Raw genomic sequence first — 12,176 nt, 5'->3', positions numbered from 1 at the left:
CACGAACTTTTTCACAATCACCTGACACTTGCAAGGGAACACATCATATCTTTTGTGCTCTCATTTCAGTAGTCCTACCATCCTTAAACTCAGCTTCACACGAAAATGCCTCGGGTAAAAATAGCAGATAAACCTTTCGAATTGCATTATAGGCTATCATCACCGTCACTTCGAGATGAAGCAAATGAGATTGATCAGGATAAAGAAACGATATTGTTCTTTCATCCGTATTGGACAGATTCCTTCTACTTGTGAGTATAAACAATTCTCTTGGGAGGACAGCAGCTCTTCTCACGGTACATTAGCTGACTCAAAGGTGAACATATACTAGTTATCCACAATTTGAAGATCCTGCATTATACGAGAAATACAATTTGATTGCTTTCGATGCTCCTGCACATGGTTCTACGAAAGTACTTGGAATTTCATCTGATCCAGTGACTTGGGCTTTCTTCGCGAGTATGGTCAAGGAGGCTTTGGTATGTTCTACACTTTCACTTTTACCACTGAAGGTCCTCACACAGCAGGCGGTACTAAACTTATAGTCAGACCATGACTGATATCCTGCCGTCTTCTACTTCCTTCCTTAGATCAATTTGAATGTATCTTCGGTCCATGTAATAGGTTCAACTATGGGATGTTGTCCTGCCGTGCATTTCGCACTAAATTATCCTGAAATGACGGATTGTGCAATAATGGTAGCTCCTCCTGCACTCCAAGAAGCCCCTAATTGGAGTTTAACGTTTAGAGAATGCATGCATGTGAGTTCAGTCTCCCGCTTAATCGCTGTATTCTGTCTTCAGATCAGATTGCATGAGACCTGAGACCTCAGTCTACTGAAGCTGTGGGGTGGTTCGGTTCACAGTTCTAAGAGGTGGACACTAAATATCGCATTTCATCCTTTCTCATAGATCCTTATTAACGCAGTTCGAATACGCGATCCGGAACCATTAGATGCTATCACATCTGTCATCTTCGATTATAACGCTACATCACATTGTGGTCAAGCGATCAAAGATTTAGAAGAGGAGTATATGCAATTGATAAGATCAAATTTAGCTAATGGTGAATTGAACGTGAGTGTCGCAGTATCATTATCATCTTTGTTTCTTTTTACAGTATTGCACCTCAATTGAAGGCTTCGAGCTGACTTGGAGATCTGGTACTCTTGTACTTTTTTACAGAGTGATAAAACAGTTCCCATCTTAATATCGCTTGCTTTGTCTCGTAAACAGCTTTTAACAGTTGAAGAAGCTGTAGATCTAAAGCCACCAGTGTTGATCATACAAGGAACTGATGAAGGATGGGAAGAAGCAGATGATCAATGGACAAAATTGTTATCCGAAGTGAACGACGCGTATCGAGAAAAACACGATAAAGAAAGTGAAATTAAAAATGTCATTTTGACAGGAATGCCAAGGTGGATGAGTTTAACTTGTCCTGATGTGTAAGTAATCTTGATTTTTACACGTTATCATACCTGATATCTAGCTAACTTGCCAATGTATGTATATATAGTCTCAATCCATTGATAACTCAATTCATTTCCTCGAAAGCAATACATCATATACCCCCAATACCTTCATTACCTACAAGTGGAAGGCGACCATCAAAATCGAGAGGATCATCTATCGGTCCTCAATCGGAAGACAAGCAATTCATCGATCAAATAAGAAAAGAATCAACGGACGTTCTTGCTTCACAACATGGCAGAGAAGAAATACGCCATTCAGGCGATCACGGTGTACAAATACAAGTTGAGGTGGTGATGAAAGTAGAGTAATCCGGCTACAACAAAAAAAAGTGTATATTTTGCTTCTCCCTCTTCATCTTCCTTTTTCTGTCTTTGGGTTTCATTGGGGTGTTATCGTGTATATGATCTTTTGTTTATAATCTTAATTTTAATGAGAATTTCTCCCATTGAACTCTCTGTATTCCTACTTGTTGTGATAATGCATCGCATCGTCATCATTTCCCCCAACACACAATGAGAATAAAGCACGCACGGTCCCATCAAGGAGGACGCTCGGACCATCAATGACGTCGTGAATGACCATTTGAGGAACGACTCAAAAAGAACAATAAGAGGAGAGAATAGGTACGATCAAGGTTGAATGAGATATTCGTCATCTCTGATTGCGCACATCATCCTCGTTGTCAAAGCTCAACACCCCCTTTGATTGAGTTGTTGTGATTTTTCAATCTGACGTCACTCTCTGGAATACATACTGATTGCAGGTGGGGTTGTATTTGATATCACGGTCAACAACAAGGATGTATATAAACCTCGAAATTCAAAACACAATCAACGCTTCTTCTTTACTTGTTTTATAACATCCAACAATCTAGTCATTTCAATCCCGAGCTAGCACAACCACCCGAATCGTATAACTGGATACAGCATGGGAGTCTTCGATAGTGAGTGCACCATGCCACCTGTTATTCCTCAACCTCGTGGTCACCCAAAGAATGTGTCTTGCTAATATCAAACCATGTGTCTTTTGCTAGCGTTGAAAGCCAAAATGGCCGCTCACAATTCATCTCATCCATTGGCCAAGCAAAGAGCTGATTTTTTGCTCGTCAAAGCTGATACGCCAATTGAGAAGAAAGCGCATTTCCCAGCGGACGTAGTTGGTGCAGCAGCCGCATACGAAGCTTTCCAAGCTTTCCAAAATAATGATGCTCATACTTCTGGTCTCACTGGTAAAGTGACCCATGCTAGATCAAAAGAGGTATGTCGGTGAAGACTTCTTCTCTTGATGAGCTTTAACCTTCATTATATTCAGGCTGTTCCGCGGTGGATTATTGACGCGGGTAATTACTTTAGATCATCGTCGGTCTCGCTGAAGGTAGAGTCGTAAAGCTTGTCGAGGAGAAAAGACTTCCTTTCAGTGAGTACACTCTATCACACAGTCAATAAGAATAATAAAGCTGATAAAATGAATTGTCAGCCTCTGAAAAAGAGAAAGTCAAATTCATATCAACAGCTCAAAAACACGCCGCAGCAGATGCTAAGCGAGCAGTCAGAGAATCAGGGTTATACTCTGATCATGAACTTGAACCACTTGATTCTGAAGAGAGGATTGCTGCTAAGATCATGTAGAATCTCCATGCCCGCTTCACTGCAGTAAGGATTTGTGTGTGTCAAGTTGAGGTCTATGTATTAACTGGGTGATGAATGATTAATGATAACCGAATGAGATGATTATGATGCGTACATGGACGGAATGTATTATTCCCATGCATGATATCTAGACGCGGAGTCTCCTTTCACAAGTTGACATCTACTATCGATCAAATGTCCCAAAATGCTTTGCAGTCGATTAAAGTCGCTCGATGACGATAGCAGAAGCTGCTCCACCACCGTTACAAATGGCTGCCACACCCTTTTCACCTTTCTTTAAAGCGTGAACGAGGGTGACGACAATTCTACAACCTGAAGATCCGATGGGCTAATGACACAATTAGGGTGTCAGCGAGCTTGAGCGCCAATTTATGCGAAAATGACAGGCATATGAATGCCGGACAGAGGTAGGAAGATAGGATGTGTGACTTACGTGACCTAAAGCTACGGCACCACCTTTGACGTTGACTTTACTTCTGTCCAATCCTAATACTTTTTCAGCAGCGCAAGCTACAACGGAGAAGGCTTCGTTGAATTCCCATAAAGCAATGTCGTCTTTTGATACACCGGCATGTTTCAATGCGGCTGGGACGGCAAGTGTGGGGGCGGTAGGGAAATCTATAGGTGCACAAGCTGCGTCGGCGAAACCTATGGGGTTGCAGCATGTCAGCTGTGAGCTTTATGACCAATTGGGGATCAAGAACAATGGAAGAAGGTATAGATGGAGGCATGCGTTAATTATTCATAGCTCAGGAGTGTAAACTTACCTAAGATTTTAGCCAAAGGTTTTAATCCTTCTTTCTCAACAATATCACCACTTGCAAGAACGACGGCACTTGCACCGTCGTTCAATGAACTTGCATTTGCGGCAGTTACAGTACCATTCTCTTTTTGGAATACTGGTCTAATTGATCTAAATTTATCTTTGAGTAATTTCTTGTAATCTTCATCTTCTTTAACTACCACATCACCTTTTCTGGTTTTAACTGTGACAGGTGCGATTTCATCGTTGAAAGCGCCATTTGCCCATGATTCTTCTGCTCGCGTATATGAAGAAAGACAATGATCATCTTGATCTTCTCTGGTGATATTGTGTTTGGCAGCAGTGTTTTCGGCACAGTTACCCATTGGAACTTTGTTGTATACGTCGAATAAACCATCTACGACTAATGAGTCTTTGGCCTCAGAGTGACCGAATGCAGGAAGATGTCGTTGGACAAGGAATCTGGAGGTATATGTAAAAGGTGATATAATAAGTATAAGCATATTGGTAAGATTCGTGTAAGGTATTGTTGTTATTGTACAGAAGAGAGAGAGAAAAACGAGAAAAAATATGAATTAGCAAGATATGCTACGTAGGAGAACATTCTCCGTTACCCATACCAACTCACGGTGCATTTGACATACTCTCCATACCACCTGCAACCATTATACCTCTTTGACCAAGTTGGATGTTTTGAGCAGCGAGCATGATAGCTTTCATACCTGAAGCACAAACTTTGTTGATCGTGGTAGCGTCAGTGGTGTCGGGGATACTGCGAACGATTTGGTCAGCTCCTTATGCAATCTTGATGTTATACTGTTATATGAAGTCTCATCGTTTTGGTTGAAGTCAGGCAAAAGGTAGTCATTTGCGAAAAGATGACTTTGGCCTGTCCAGTGAATGACCACCAAGAACCATCGTCTCCTACTCCTCGATGGCAGACCTATTTCGCCATCCATAGATAGACACAGTGGAGAGGAAACTGAAACTCACCCAGCACCAATGACGACTTGTCTCGCAGGACTTTGTCCCACACCAGCTTGGACTACATTACCAAGATAGACTTCTTCCACTTTATCAGCTGATAAATTCGCTTTTTCCAAAGCATGTTTGACTGCTACCACACCCAATTGAGGTGCAGTCAGAGTTGCCAAAGAACCATCTTTTGATCCTACGGGTGTTCTAGAAGCTGAAACGATATATACTGATTGAGTTGACTATAAAAACCAAAACCAAAACCAAAACCAGAATCAAGTTTAGAGGAACCGTCAATAAAATAATTCTCACCCAAATGAGACCGAGTTCAACAACGGGCACTGGACAAGTAAATAAACTCACCATTTTGAATCTCTGATTATGCAGTACTAATTTTGGTATTTGAGTATGAATACGAGATGATGTTGATCTTTTGATTATTGTTGATAATCCGTTGAACGTATTTAACATTTGGGAAAGAATGAAAATCGATGGAATCTTTGCGAGGAGATATCTCGTACGAGCTTGGGATTTTGGGGTGGTGGTAGAGGTGGTTGGTATCAGCGGCAAAAGAGTGATTTTACTATGGGGAAATATGACAAAGTATAACGGGATTTCCTGAAGGGTTATAAGGGTAACAATTATAGTCAATTCGCGTCCTGCTTTTATATGTAAACTCTGTAACTAAGCATGTCCGCCAATATTTAGCAAAAGACGATTGAAAAGGTCTGTTGATCATGTGCTTCATCCTATGGGCTAATGTGACACATCCGGTTACTGCGAACATCACACTTTTCAAAATGGCAGTATGGGAAGTTCAGAATGGATAGAACACGTAGATGGCAATCCACATACTGCACGACGCAGATCAAATTAAGTCGAAAAGACCTTAAAACAGAATAAGAGAAATAAACACTCAATAATTAATGAAGCTTATCGGCAACTTGTATATCCAGTCCATGCCAATATATTTCAAAAAAGTCAAGCAGTTTACCAAGAGAATAAGAGTGCACCGCGTCTGCTGTCATTTAGCTATCAGAACATCATGTGGTATTCCGACTTGGCAATTGGGACACCTTACCTTGACATGGACGATATTGACCTATCATCCATTACTCGACTTTTGTTGAGGGAAAGCTGGATACGTCCAGTTGTAAGGGAGAGCAAATAGGAAGCTAAAACACTTATCAAACAAGCGCCGGAAGTTGATTGATCATCACTTTTGTTTCTTTACATGTTTGTCACTGCGTTACCTTTCATCCTTTCCGTCGATCAGCCGCCAATCAAGTGTACCTTTTCATCAGTTCAATAGCGAATAGCGAAAGGTAATATGTGGTGAGGTGCCAAAAGCTGCTTTCTGCAGACCTGGGTGTTCTGGTACTTAAGGTAGTCTATTAGCTGTTCTCTCATCTGGCTTCTCTCTCATCTGCACACTTTACTCAGCAATATACCTGTTCTCGCTTGTGCATTTTCGACTAATCTATCAGAGGTAGTATAACTCAGGTACTCATACCTCCAAACCACAATCACATCAGACCGACTCAAGTGATATACTATAACATACAAAGTGGCAGGATCCACATTGATCAGATAACATGTTTACCAATTCCATCATAGTTCTCTCCTTAATGAGTTTTATGATTTTATACCCGATCAGCTCATTGGCACGTTTGTACGCTGAAACACTCCCAGAACAATACACGATCGCAACTCGTTCAAAACCTTTCGAAAATTCCAGTCACGCTTCCGAATACGATTCACTGAGTTACGTCTCTCGTCGAATCACCAACAAAGATCCAAGAAACATAACGAACGAGTCACCCGTCATGTCCACTAAAGGTGTAGTATTCAATTTGACCGTATCGTTACCAGGAAATCTCCTTGTCACCAATTATACTCGATTCTCCATATCAGCCAAGGGTGATTCACAATCGCAATCGAGTCTTCCTCTCAGTTTTCAACCTACTGACTTGAATGACCTCGGTCAAAAGTCAGTCCACCTTTTTTCCTTTTCCGTCCCCCTCCCCCCTTTTTTTTCTTGGGCGAGATATGTAGTTAGAACAGTGTGTATTGATTATCTCGCGTATGTACAGGTGGAATCATACTGAAGATGGCAGACTTCGAGTTGCCGGTGAAGACAATCAATATACACAATGTCTGACTCAAGATTTGACCAAGGATCTAGGAACATTAGACAGTCTCATAACTTCATCATGTGAAGAAGGAGGTGAGGGCGATCACACCAACTTCAATCAGAGTGAGTTGTAGCTGCGAACCTCCGCCGAAACAGTGCATCTGACGATTGTGCACTTGTACTTTCGGAACCTTCTAGTCTGGGAATTTGTTAAAGATAATTTTACACCCACTGGTATCGTTGATACCGTGGGATTCTGAGCAAGGGCATTTTGTGCGCTCTGAGTCTGTAGTAATCAGTAGACGATTCAATGTTCACGGGACACAGAATGAGGAGCTTCTGTACACGTGCTAGTCGTCCGACACTTTGTATCCCGTAGAGCGAAGCTTTTGGTCGATGTTACATGTATATGCGTTGTTAGAAAGCTCGAGGAAAGAAGGGTGCCCGACGAATGATTGGATATCGCAGACGGCGTAGACCCTGTCGATATTTGCCTCAAAAAGAAAAGGTAAAGTGTTTAGTGGAGAATCAAAAATACCTTTCAACTGCGCTCGTTCGAGATGCAACAAACAACAACAACGTAGGATGCAATCTCTCATCCGATGCATTGAGTTCCTTAGTCCTCTACTATGATTATCTAGATACTGTAGGAAGTTAGATGATTTACTCGGCGTCACCAGCGGGGATGTTGACTTCAGGCTATATTTGAAACACGTGAAATTTAGTATATGATAACGGTTCAAAACACAATGATATGCGATTGAGAATGCGATGGGAAAAGGAACGTCCTTGACATGACTGTCGAGACACAGCGTACGATCAATGGAAAATGGGAAGTGTGAGGAGGTTGTCGAAATGCCGTTGGAAATGTACTCACGTTGTAGAAAAGAGTTTGCATACCCCATGGGAAAGGTTTGTTTCTAATGTTCATGTAAGAGTATACGGGTCTTTCGGGTGCTTCACCACCATTCTCGTGTCTGCAAAGGAAAGTGTAAGATGTGAGGTCAGCGAATCATATTTGAAGTGATATCCTGGTGGGAATCGAAAGCCATGTCTTTCCGCTAAGCAAATCCTCTCGTTTCTCTCCATTCTTTAACCTTTACACGAAGTTTTCCTTTTCCCTTCTGGACCATCTCAATTGTCTTACAGTTCTAGACCCCGTTTCCAACTCATTTTATAGTTCACATGAGATACGCTTGACTCACTTGGCGTGCTCGAGATGCTCATGGTGGGCGGCTTCGAGTTTGTAGGTCCATCCAGCACCAACTAAGATACCTGGGATACAAACGTAAAAAGAGATCTTTCTCCACAAGTCGGTGGTTTCTGATCAGAACCAGAGTCCGTTTAATCAGCACATATTACATATGTAGTCCTTGCAGTACCGTTCCGTCCCCGCTCCGACTTCGTCCTGAAAGAAGGGAGGATAAATGCTCACCGGCAGCATGAGCTCTAACAGCTTGTCGTTGGGCTACAAACTCGTTCTCTCCAGCTTGAGGAGCCGCAGAAGCGAAACCTCTGACGGCAGGTCGGATTGATCTTGCAGCTTGTCTGAACATTGCGAGATACTACTTGATTGAGTGGTGAGTAAACTTGATATGTATCCGTTGTTGTGAAATGGTGAATTAATTGTAAAGCGAGAAACATGCACAATATTTAAATGCGGAATGAATGGGATTGTTACGTGAGAAAGCTAAAAAGGGGGACGAATCAGGTTCAAGAGGAAAGAGTGGAATTAATCGATTTATTCCGAGTGAGATAGGCGTGCGATATATCTTGAGTCAGTACAGCAACAACTGATCAGGCACGCGATGATCTAATTAATCAATTTGCCACGTCAGAGGATTATGAATGCATTTTGATCGTTGCTACCACAAATGAATGTTGTCGCGTACAATCAATCTCATTGAAAAGTCATTCTTGTTCAACTCCCATTCGTATCATTCACTGCCGTACACTTGGAAATATCCTGGACCAAAGGCTTCGAGTAGTCCCTCAACCCATCGGTCTCTCGATTGCAGTCATATAGTCATCATTGACTAAATCATGGCGCCAGGTATATCATATGACGAGTCTGGCTCTTTGGCCAGTTACTTTGGCGTAACTTTCTTAGCTATCATATTGATACCTTGGACTTTGGCATCTACTAGATCGAAGGGGAAGAGTGAGTCAATTCTTAACAAATCGAGATCGTTCTGTCTGTACTAGTACCTCCAATAAGACACATCATGAAGATATCCTTCAAGTTGTCAGCTAACCCGTATTTGCGACTTTAGAATCAGTTCAACCTTTATGCCCATGTAAAGAATGTCAATCAACTCCAGCAAGGATACATTCAATCAAATCAACAAAACGTAAAAGGAAATTCATCCAGAAATCATTACCATTATTATTAGCTTGGGGTTTATTCGGTTATTTATGTTATTCACTTTCTGTAGCACCGAGATTAGAAGGTGAAACGGTTTACAACCCATTTGAAATTTTGGGTTTGAGCGATAGCTCGAACGACAAACAAATCAAGAAACATTACAAGAAATTGAGTTTACAATTGTGAGTCCTCTTCTCTGGTCGTGCCTGCTAGCTAGTGTCAAATGTAACAGAAAAAGAGAAAGAGTGGGAAGGAGCGAATGACTCCTTTGTCCACCTATACTACCATTCAGAGCCATGCTGACATCCAAATTTGCATCTTCTCATCATGTTACTTCTGCTTCTCGCTCCACCACTGACTTCATTCCCTGCCTTCGTTGCGACCTTCCAAATCGTAGTCACCCCGACAAGATCAAATTGGCCGAAAATCAAACACAAGAAGATGCCGACGCGAAGTTTGTTGAACTCACAAAAGCTTATAAATCACTCACGGATGAAGTCACTCGTGATAATCTAGCTAAATACGGTAATCCCGATGGACCTCAACAACGTGAAGATAAAATCGCGATTCCGCAATGGGTCGTAGAGGGTAAAAATAGTATTTGGGTTTTAGGTGCTTATGGTTTAGTACTTGGAGGTGGTATTCCCTGGGTAGTGGTAAGTTCATCTTCAATAAGCTGAGGCATCTGCGATGAAGGGATGATACTTATATGTATTTTCGAATGTGTATAGGGCCGATGGTGGTTTGCTCAACGAAAACTCACCCGAGATGGTATTCTTAACCCAACAGCAGAAATCTTCTTCCATCAGTTACGTGAAGATACAGACTTCATCTCGCTCATCTCTTTACTCGCTTCCGCCCTTGAGTTCTCAGCGATTCTAGGCGCAAAGAAGAGAGGATCAAAGAAAGAACGTAAAGAACGACAAGCTAAAATTGATGATCTTGAGACTGTCGTTGAAGCCAAGAAAGCGGAAATTGGAATTGAAGAGCATCCATTGATGAGAAAGGAGAATAGAGTTCAAGTTACCACTGCTGTGGCTAAACGTGCTCGAGCACTGCTATGGGCTCATCTGTTGAGGATTGGTCTGAATGATCACGAATTGGAGTCCGGTAAGTTCACACCTGTCTAACAAAATGTACAGAGTCTGGGTCGCTGACACACCGTTCTCTTGCTCTATAGACAAGCTTGCTGTTCTCCGGGTCACTCCCCCTCTCCTCAACGCATTAGCGAATATTTCTCTCGCTCACAATTGGCTCACAACATCTTTGCTCTGTATTAAACTTCAGCCTGCTCTCGTTCAAGCTCTCCCAGCGGACGTGTCACCCCTTGCCCAATTACCTGGGGTCAGCCCAGAAAAAGGTACCGAGCTTCAAATCGTGAATAAAGCTGAAGGTGCAAGATGGCTTGAGAAATGGGTCAGAACCGAAAAGAAAGATGTCAGCGCGGAAGCAGTAGAAGTAGCTAAATATTGGCCAAGGTTGGAGGTTCTGGACGCAGAATTCAAGGGTAAGTTCCTTCACATTCGTGAAGCACAGAGTTCGTTGAACTGATATGCGTCTTTGTCCAGTCGCTGGAGAAAGTCTCGTCACGCCCAGCTCAATTGTTGAGCTCACGTACAAATGCCGATATGTTTATCCTACTACTCCAGTGTCTTTACTCTCCAAGTCTAAATCAGCTCTCCCAAATGGCGATATCAAAGACGAGATCGGTACCGCAGATTCTGTTGCTGATGTCGAAGAATCCGTGACCAAGGTTGAAGAGGAACAAGAGAAACCTGATATTACGGATGTAAAGGAGAAGATCGTAGAGATGGTTGAGAAACCAGCTAAAGTGGGAACTGAAGGCAAATCAGTGAAAAAGACTGAAGTTCCTCCCAATGGATTCGCTCATGCTCCTTACTGGCCTCAAGTGAGCCTTCTCGTAGCTTACGATCTGTTCTCAAATGACCACAGTACTGATGGGAACATGCTTATTAGCTACGAAAACCTCACTTTTACGTATTACTCGGTGACTCAAAGCTGGATAAAGTAATTGTACCACCAGTCAAAATTACCGACATTCCTTTGCCTAGATCAGACGGATTACCTGGTGAAGCTAAAGAATTCACATTACAATTCCAAGCTCCACCACAAGCGAATTTGTATTCCTTTGTCGCTCATTGGAGAAGTGACACATTCTTAGGATCAGATATTCAAGTCCCAATTATGGTGAGTTATTTGAATGTTCTAGCGTTAGAGGTCATCGCTAATGGGGTGTTTGGAATTGTTCTAGCTTAAAGTGGAAGATATGCCAGCAGAAGAAGAGATAAATGAGGAAGATGAAGATGACGATATATCTGAGCCTGATGAAGATACGTTGGCAGGCCAAATGGCAATGATGAGAGGTGGAAAGGTCAAACCCTCAGCTGTACATGGAAATAATGATGAAGATGATGAATCAGGAACAGAAGAAGAATATGAAAGTTCAAGTGATGAAGAAGGTCCAAAGAAAAGAGTTCGAGCATATAATGAGGATAGTGACACCGATAGTGATTAGGGAGGGTGTCGGTCATTGTGTTCCAAGGGGGAACGAGTCTGTCACATATGCATGCATGATATCTTGTGTAATTTCTATCTCTCGGGTATCTTCCATAATGATCAGACATCTATTGCGGTGATCACCACCTAACTAACTGTACGGCATATATTGGATGAAACCCGGCTGTTTTCCAACATTTCTCGCACGTAACGTTGCGTTTGCAAGAAATTTCAGCGTATTGAATCACGATACCTGAAGGTGATCACTCGGTGCTCAGAAGTCTGTCCATACCCCTCT

At 42.2% G+C, this 12,176-nt stretch overlaps 6 protein-coding genes across 6 annotated transcripts; 4 read left to right on the top strand and 2 right to left on the bottom strand.

Moving 5' to 3' along the window:
* Positions 1-105: 105 nt before the first annotated feature.
* On the top strand, positions 106-1,783 carry IL334_002816 (uncharacterized protein; the record flags this gene model as incomplete). The annotated part of the gene is made up of 6 exons (XM_062934554.1): positions 106-251; positions 332-479; positions 591-761; positions 912-1,076; positions 1,185-1,447; positions 1,519-1,783. 6 exons carry the CDS (start codon positions 106-108, stop codon positions 1,781-1,783), a joined length of 1,158 nt encoding a protein of 385 aa, XP_062790605.1.
* Positions 1,784-2,522: 739 nt separating this feature from the next.
* IL334_002815 (uncharacterized protein) lies at positions 2,523-3,103 on the top strand (the record flags this gene model as incomplete). The annotated part of the gene is made up of 3 exons (XM_062934553.1): positions 2,523-2,732; positions 2,828-2,891; positions 2,952-3,103. 3 exons carry the CDS (start codon positions 2,523-2,525, stop codon positions 3,101-3,103), a joined length of 426 nt encoding a protein of 141 aa, XP_062790604.1.
* A 220-nt stretch (positions 3,104-3,323) lies between these two features.
* Positions 3,324-5,333, bottom strand: IL334_002814 (uncharacterized protein; the record flags this gene model as incomplete). The annotated part of the gene is made up of 6 exons (XM_062934552.1): positions 3,324-3,452; positions 3,558-3,772; positions 3,892-4,349; positions 4,516-4,659; positions 4,881-5,104; positions 5,226-5,333. The coding sequence occupies 6 exons, from the start codon at positions 5,331-5,333 to the stop codon at positions 3,324-3,326; spliced, it is 1,278 nt and encodes a 425-aa protein (XP_062790603.1).
* Positions 5,334-6,490: 1,157 nt separating this feature from the next.
* Positions 6,491-7,256, top strand: IL334_002813 (uncharacterized protein; the record flags this gene model as incomplete). The annotated part of the gene is made up of 3 exons (XM_062934551.1): positions 6,491-6,852; positions 6,956-7,119; positions 7,195-7,256. The coding sequence occupies 3 exons, from the start codon at positions 6,491-6,493 to the stop codon at positions 7,254-7,256; spliced, it is 588 nt and encodes a 195-aa protein (XP_062790602.1).
* A 403-nt stretch (positions 7,257-7,659) lies between these two features.
* On the bottom strand, positions 7,660-8,552 carry IL334_002812 (uncharacterized protein; the record flags this gene model as incomplete). Its single annotated transcript, XM_062934550.1, has 4 exons — positions 7,660-7,695; positions 7,874-7,973; positions 8,202-8,319; positions 8,432-8,552. 4 exons carry the CDS (start codon positions 8,550-8,552, stop codon positions 7,660-7,662), a joined length of 375 nt encoding a protein of 124 aa, XP_062790601.1.
* Positions 8,553-9,039: 487 nt separating this feature from the next.
* On the top strand, positions 9,040-11,897 carry IL334_002811 (uncharacterized protein; the record flags this gene model as incomplete). The annotated part of the gene is made up of 8 exons (XM_062934549.1): positions 9,040-9,157; positions 9,270-9,543; positions 9,759-10,017; positions 10,093-10,471; positions 10,542-10,868; positions 10,930-11,270; positions 11,339-11,569; positions 11,634-11,897. The coding sequence occupies 8 exons, from the start codon at positions 9,040-9,042 to the stop codon at positions 11,895-11,897; spliced, it is 2,193 nt and encodes a 730-aa protein (XP_062790600.1).
* Between the last annotated feature and the right edge of the window lie 279 nt (positions 11,898-12,176).

This window comes from Kwoniella shivajii, chromosome 3 (genome assembly GCF_035658355.1).
Source record: "Kwoniella shivajii chromosome 3, complete sequence".
In the NCBI taxonomy this organism is placed as follows: Eukaryota; Fungi; Basidiomycota; class Tremellomycetes; order Tremellales; family Cryptococcaceae; genus Kwoniella; species Kwoniella shivajii.
Note: the sequence above shows the minus strand (reverse complement) of the source record. Positions and strands in the feature narration are given on the sequence as shown.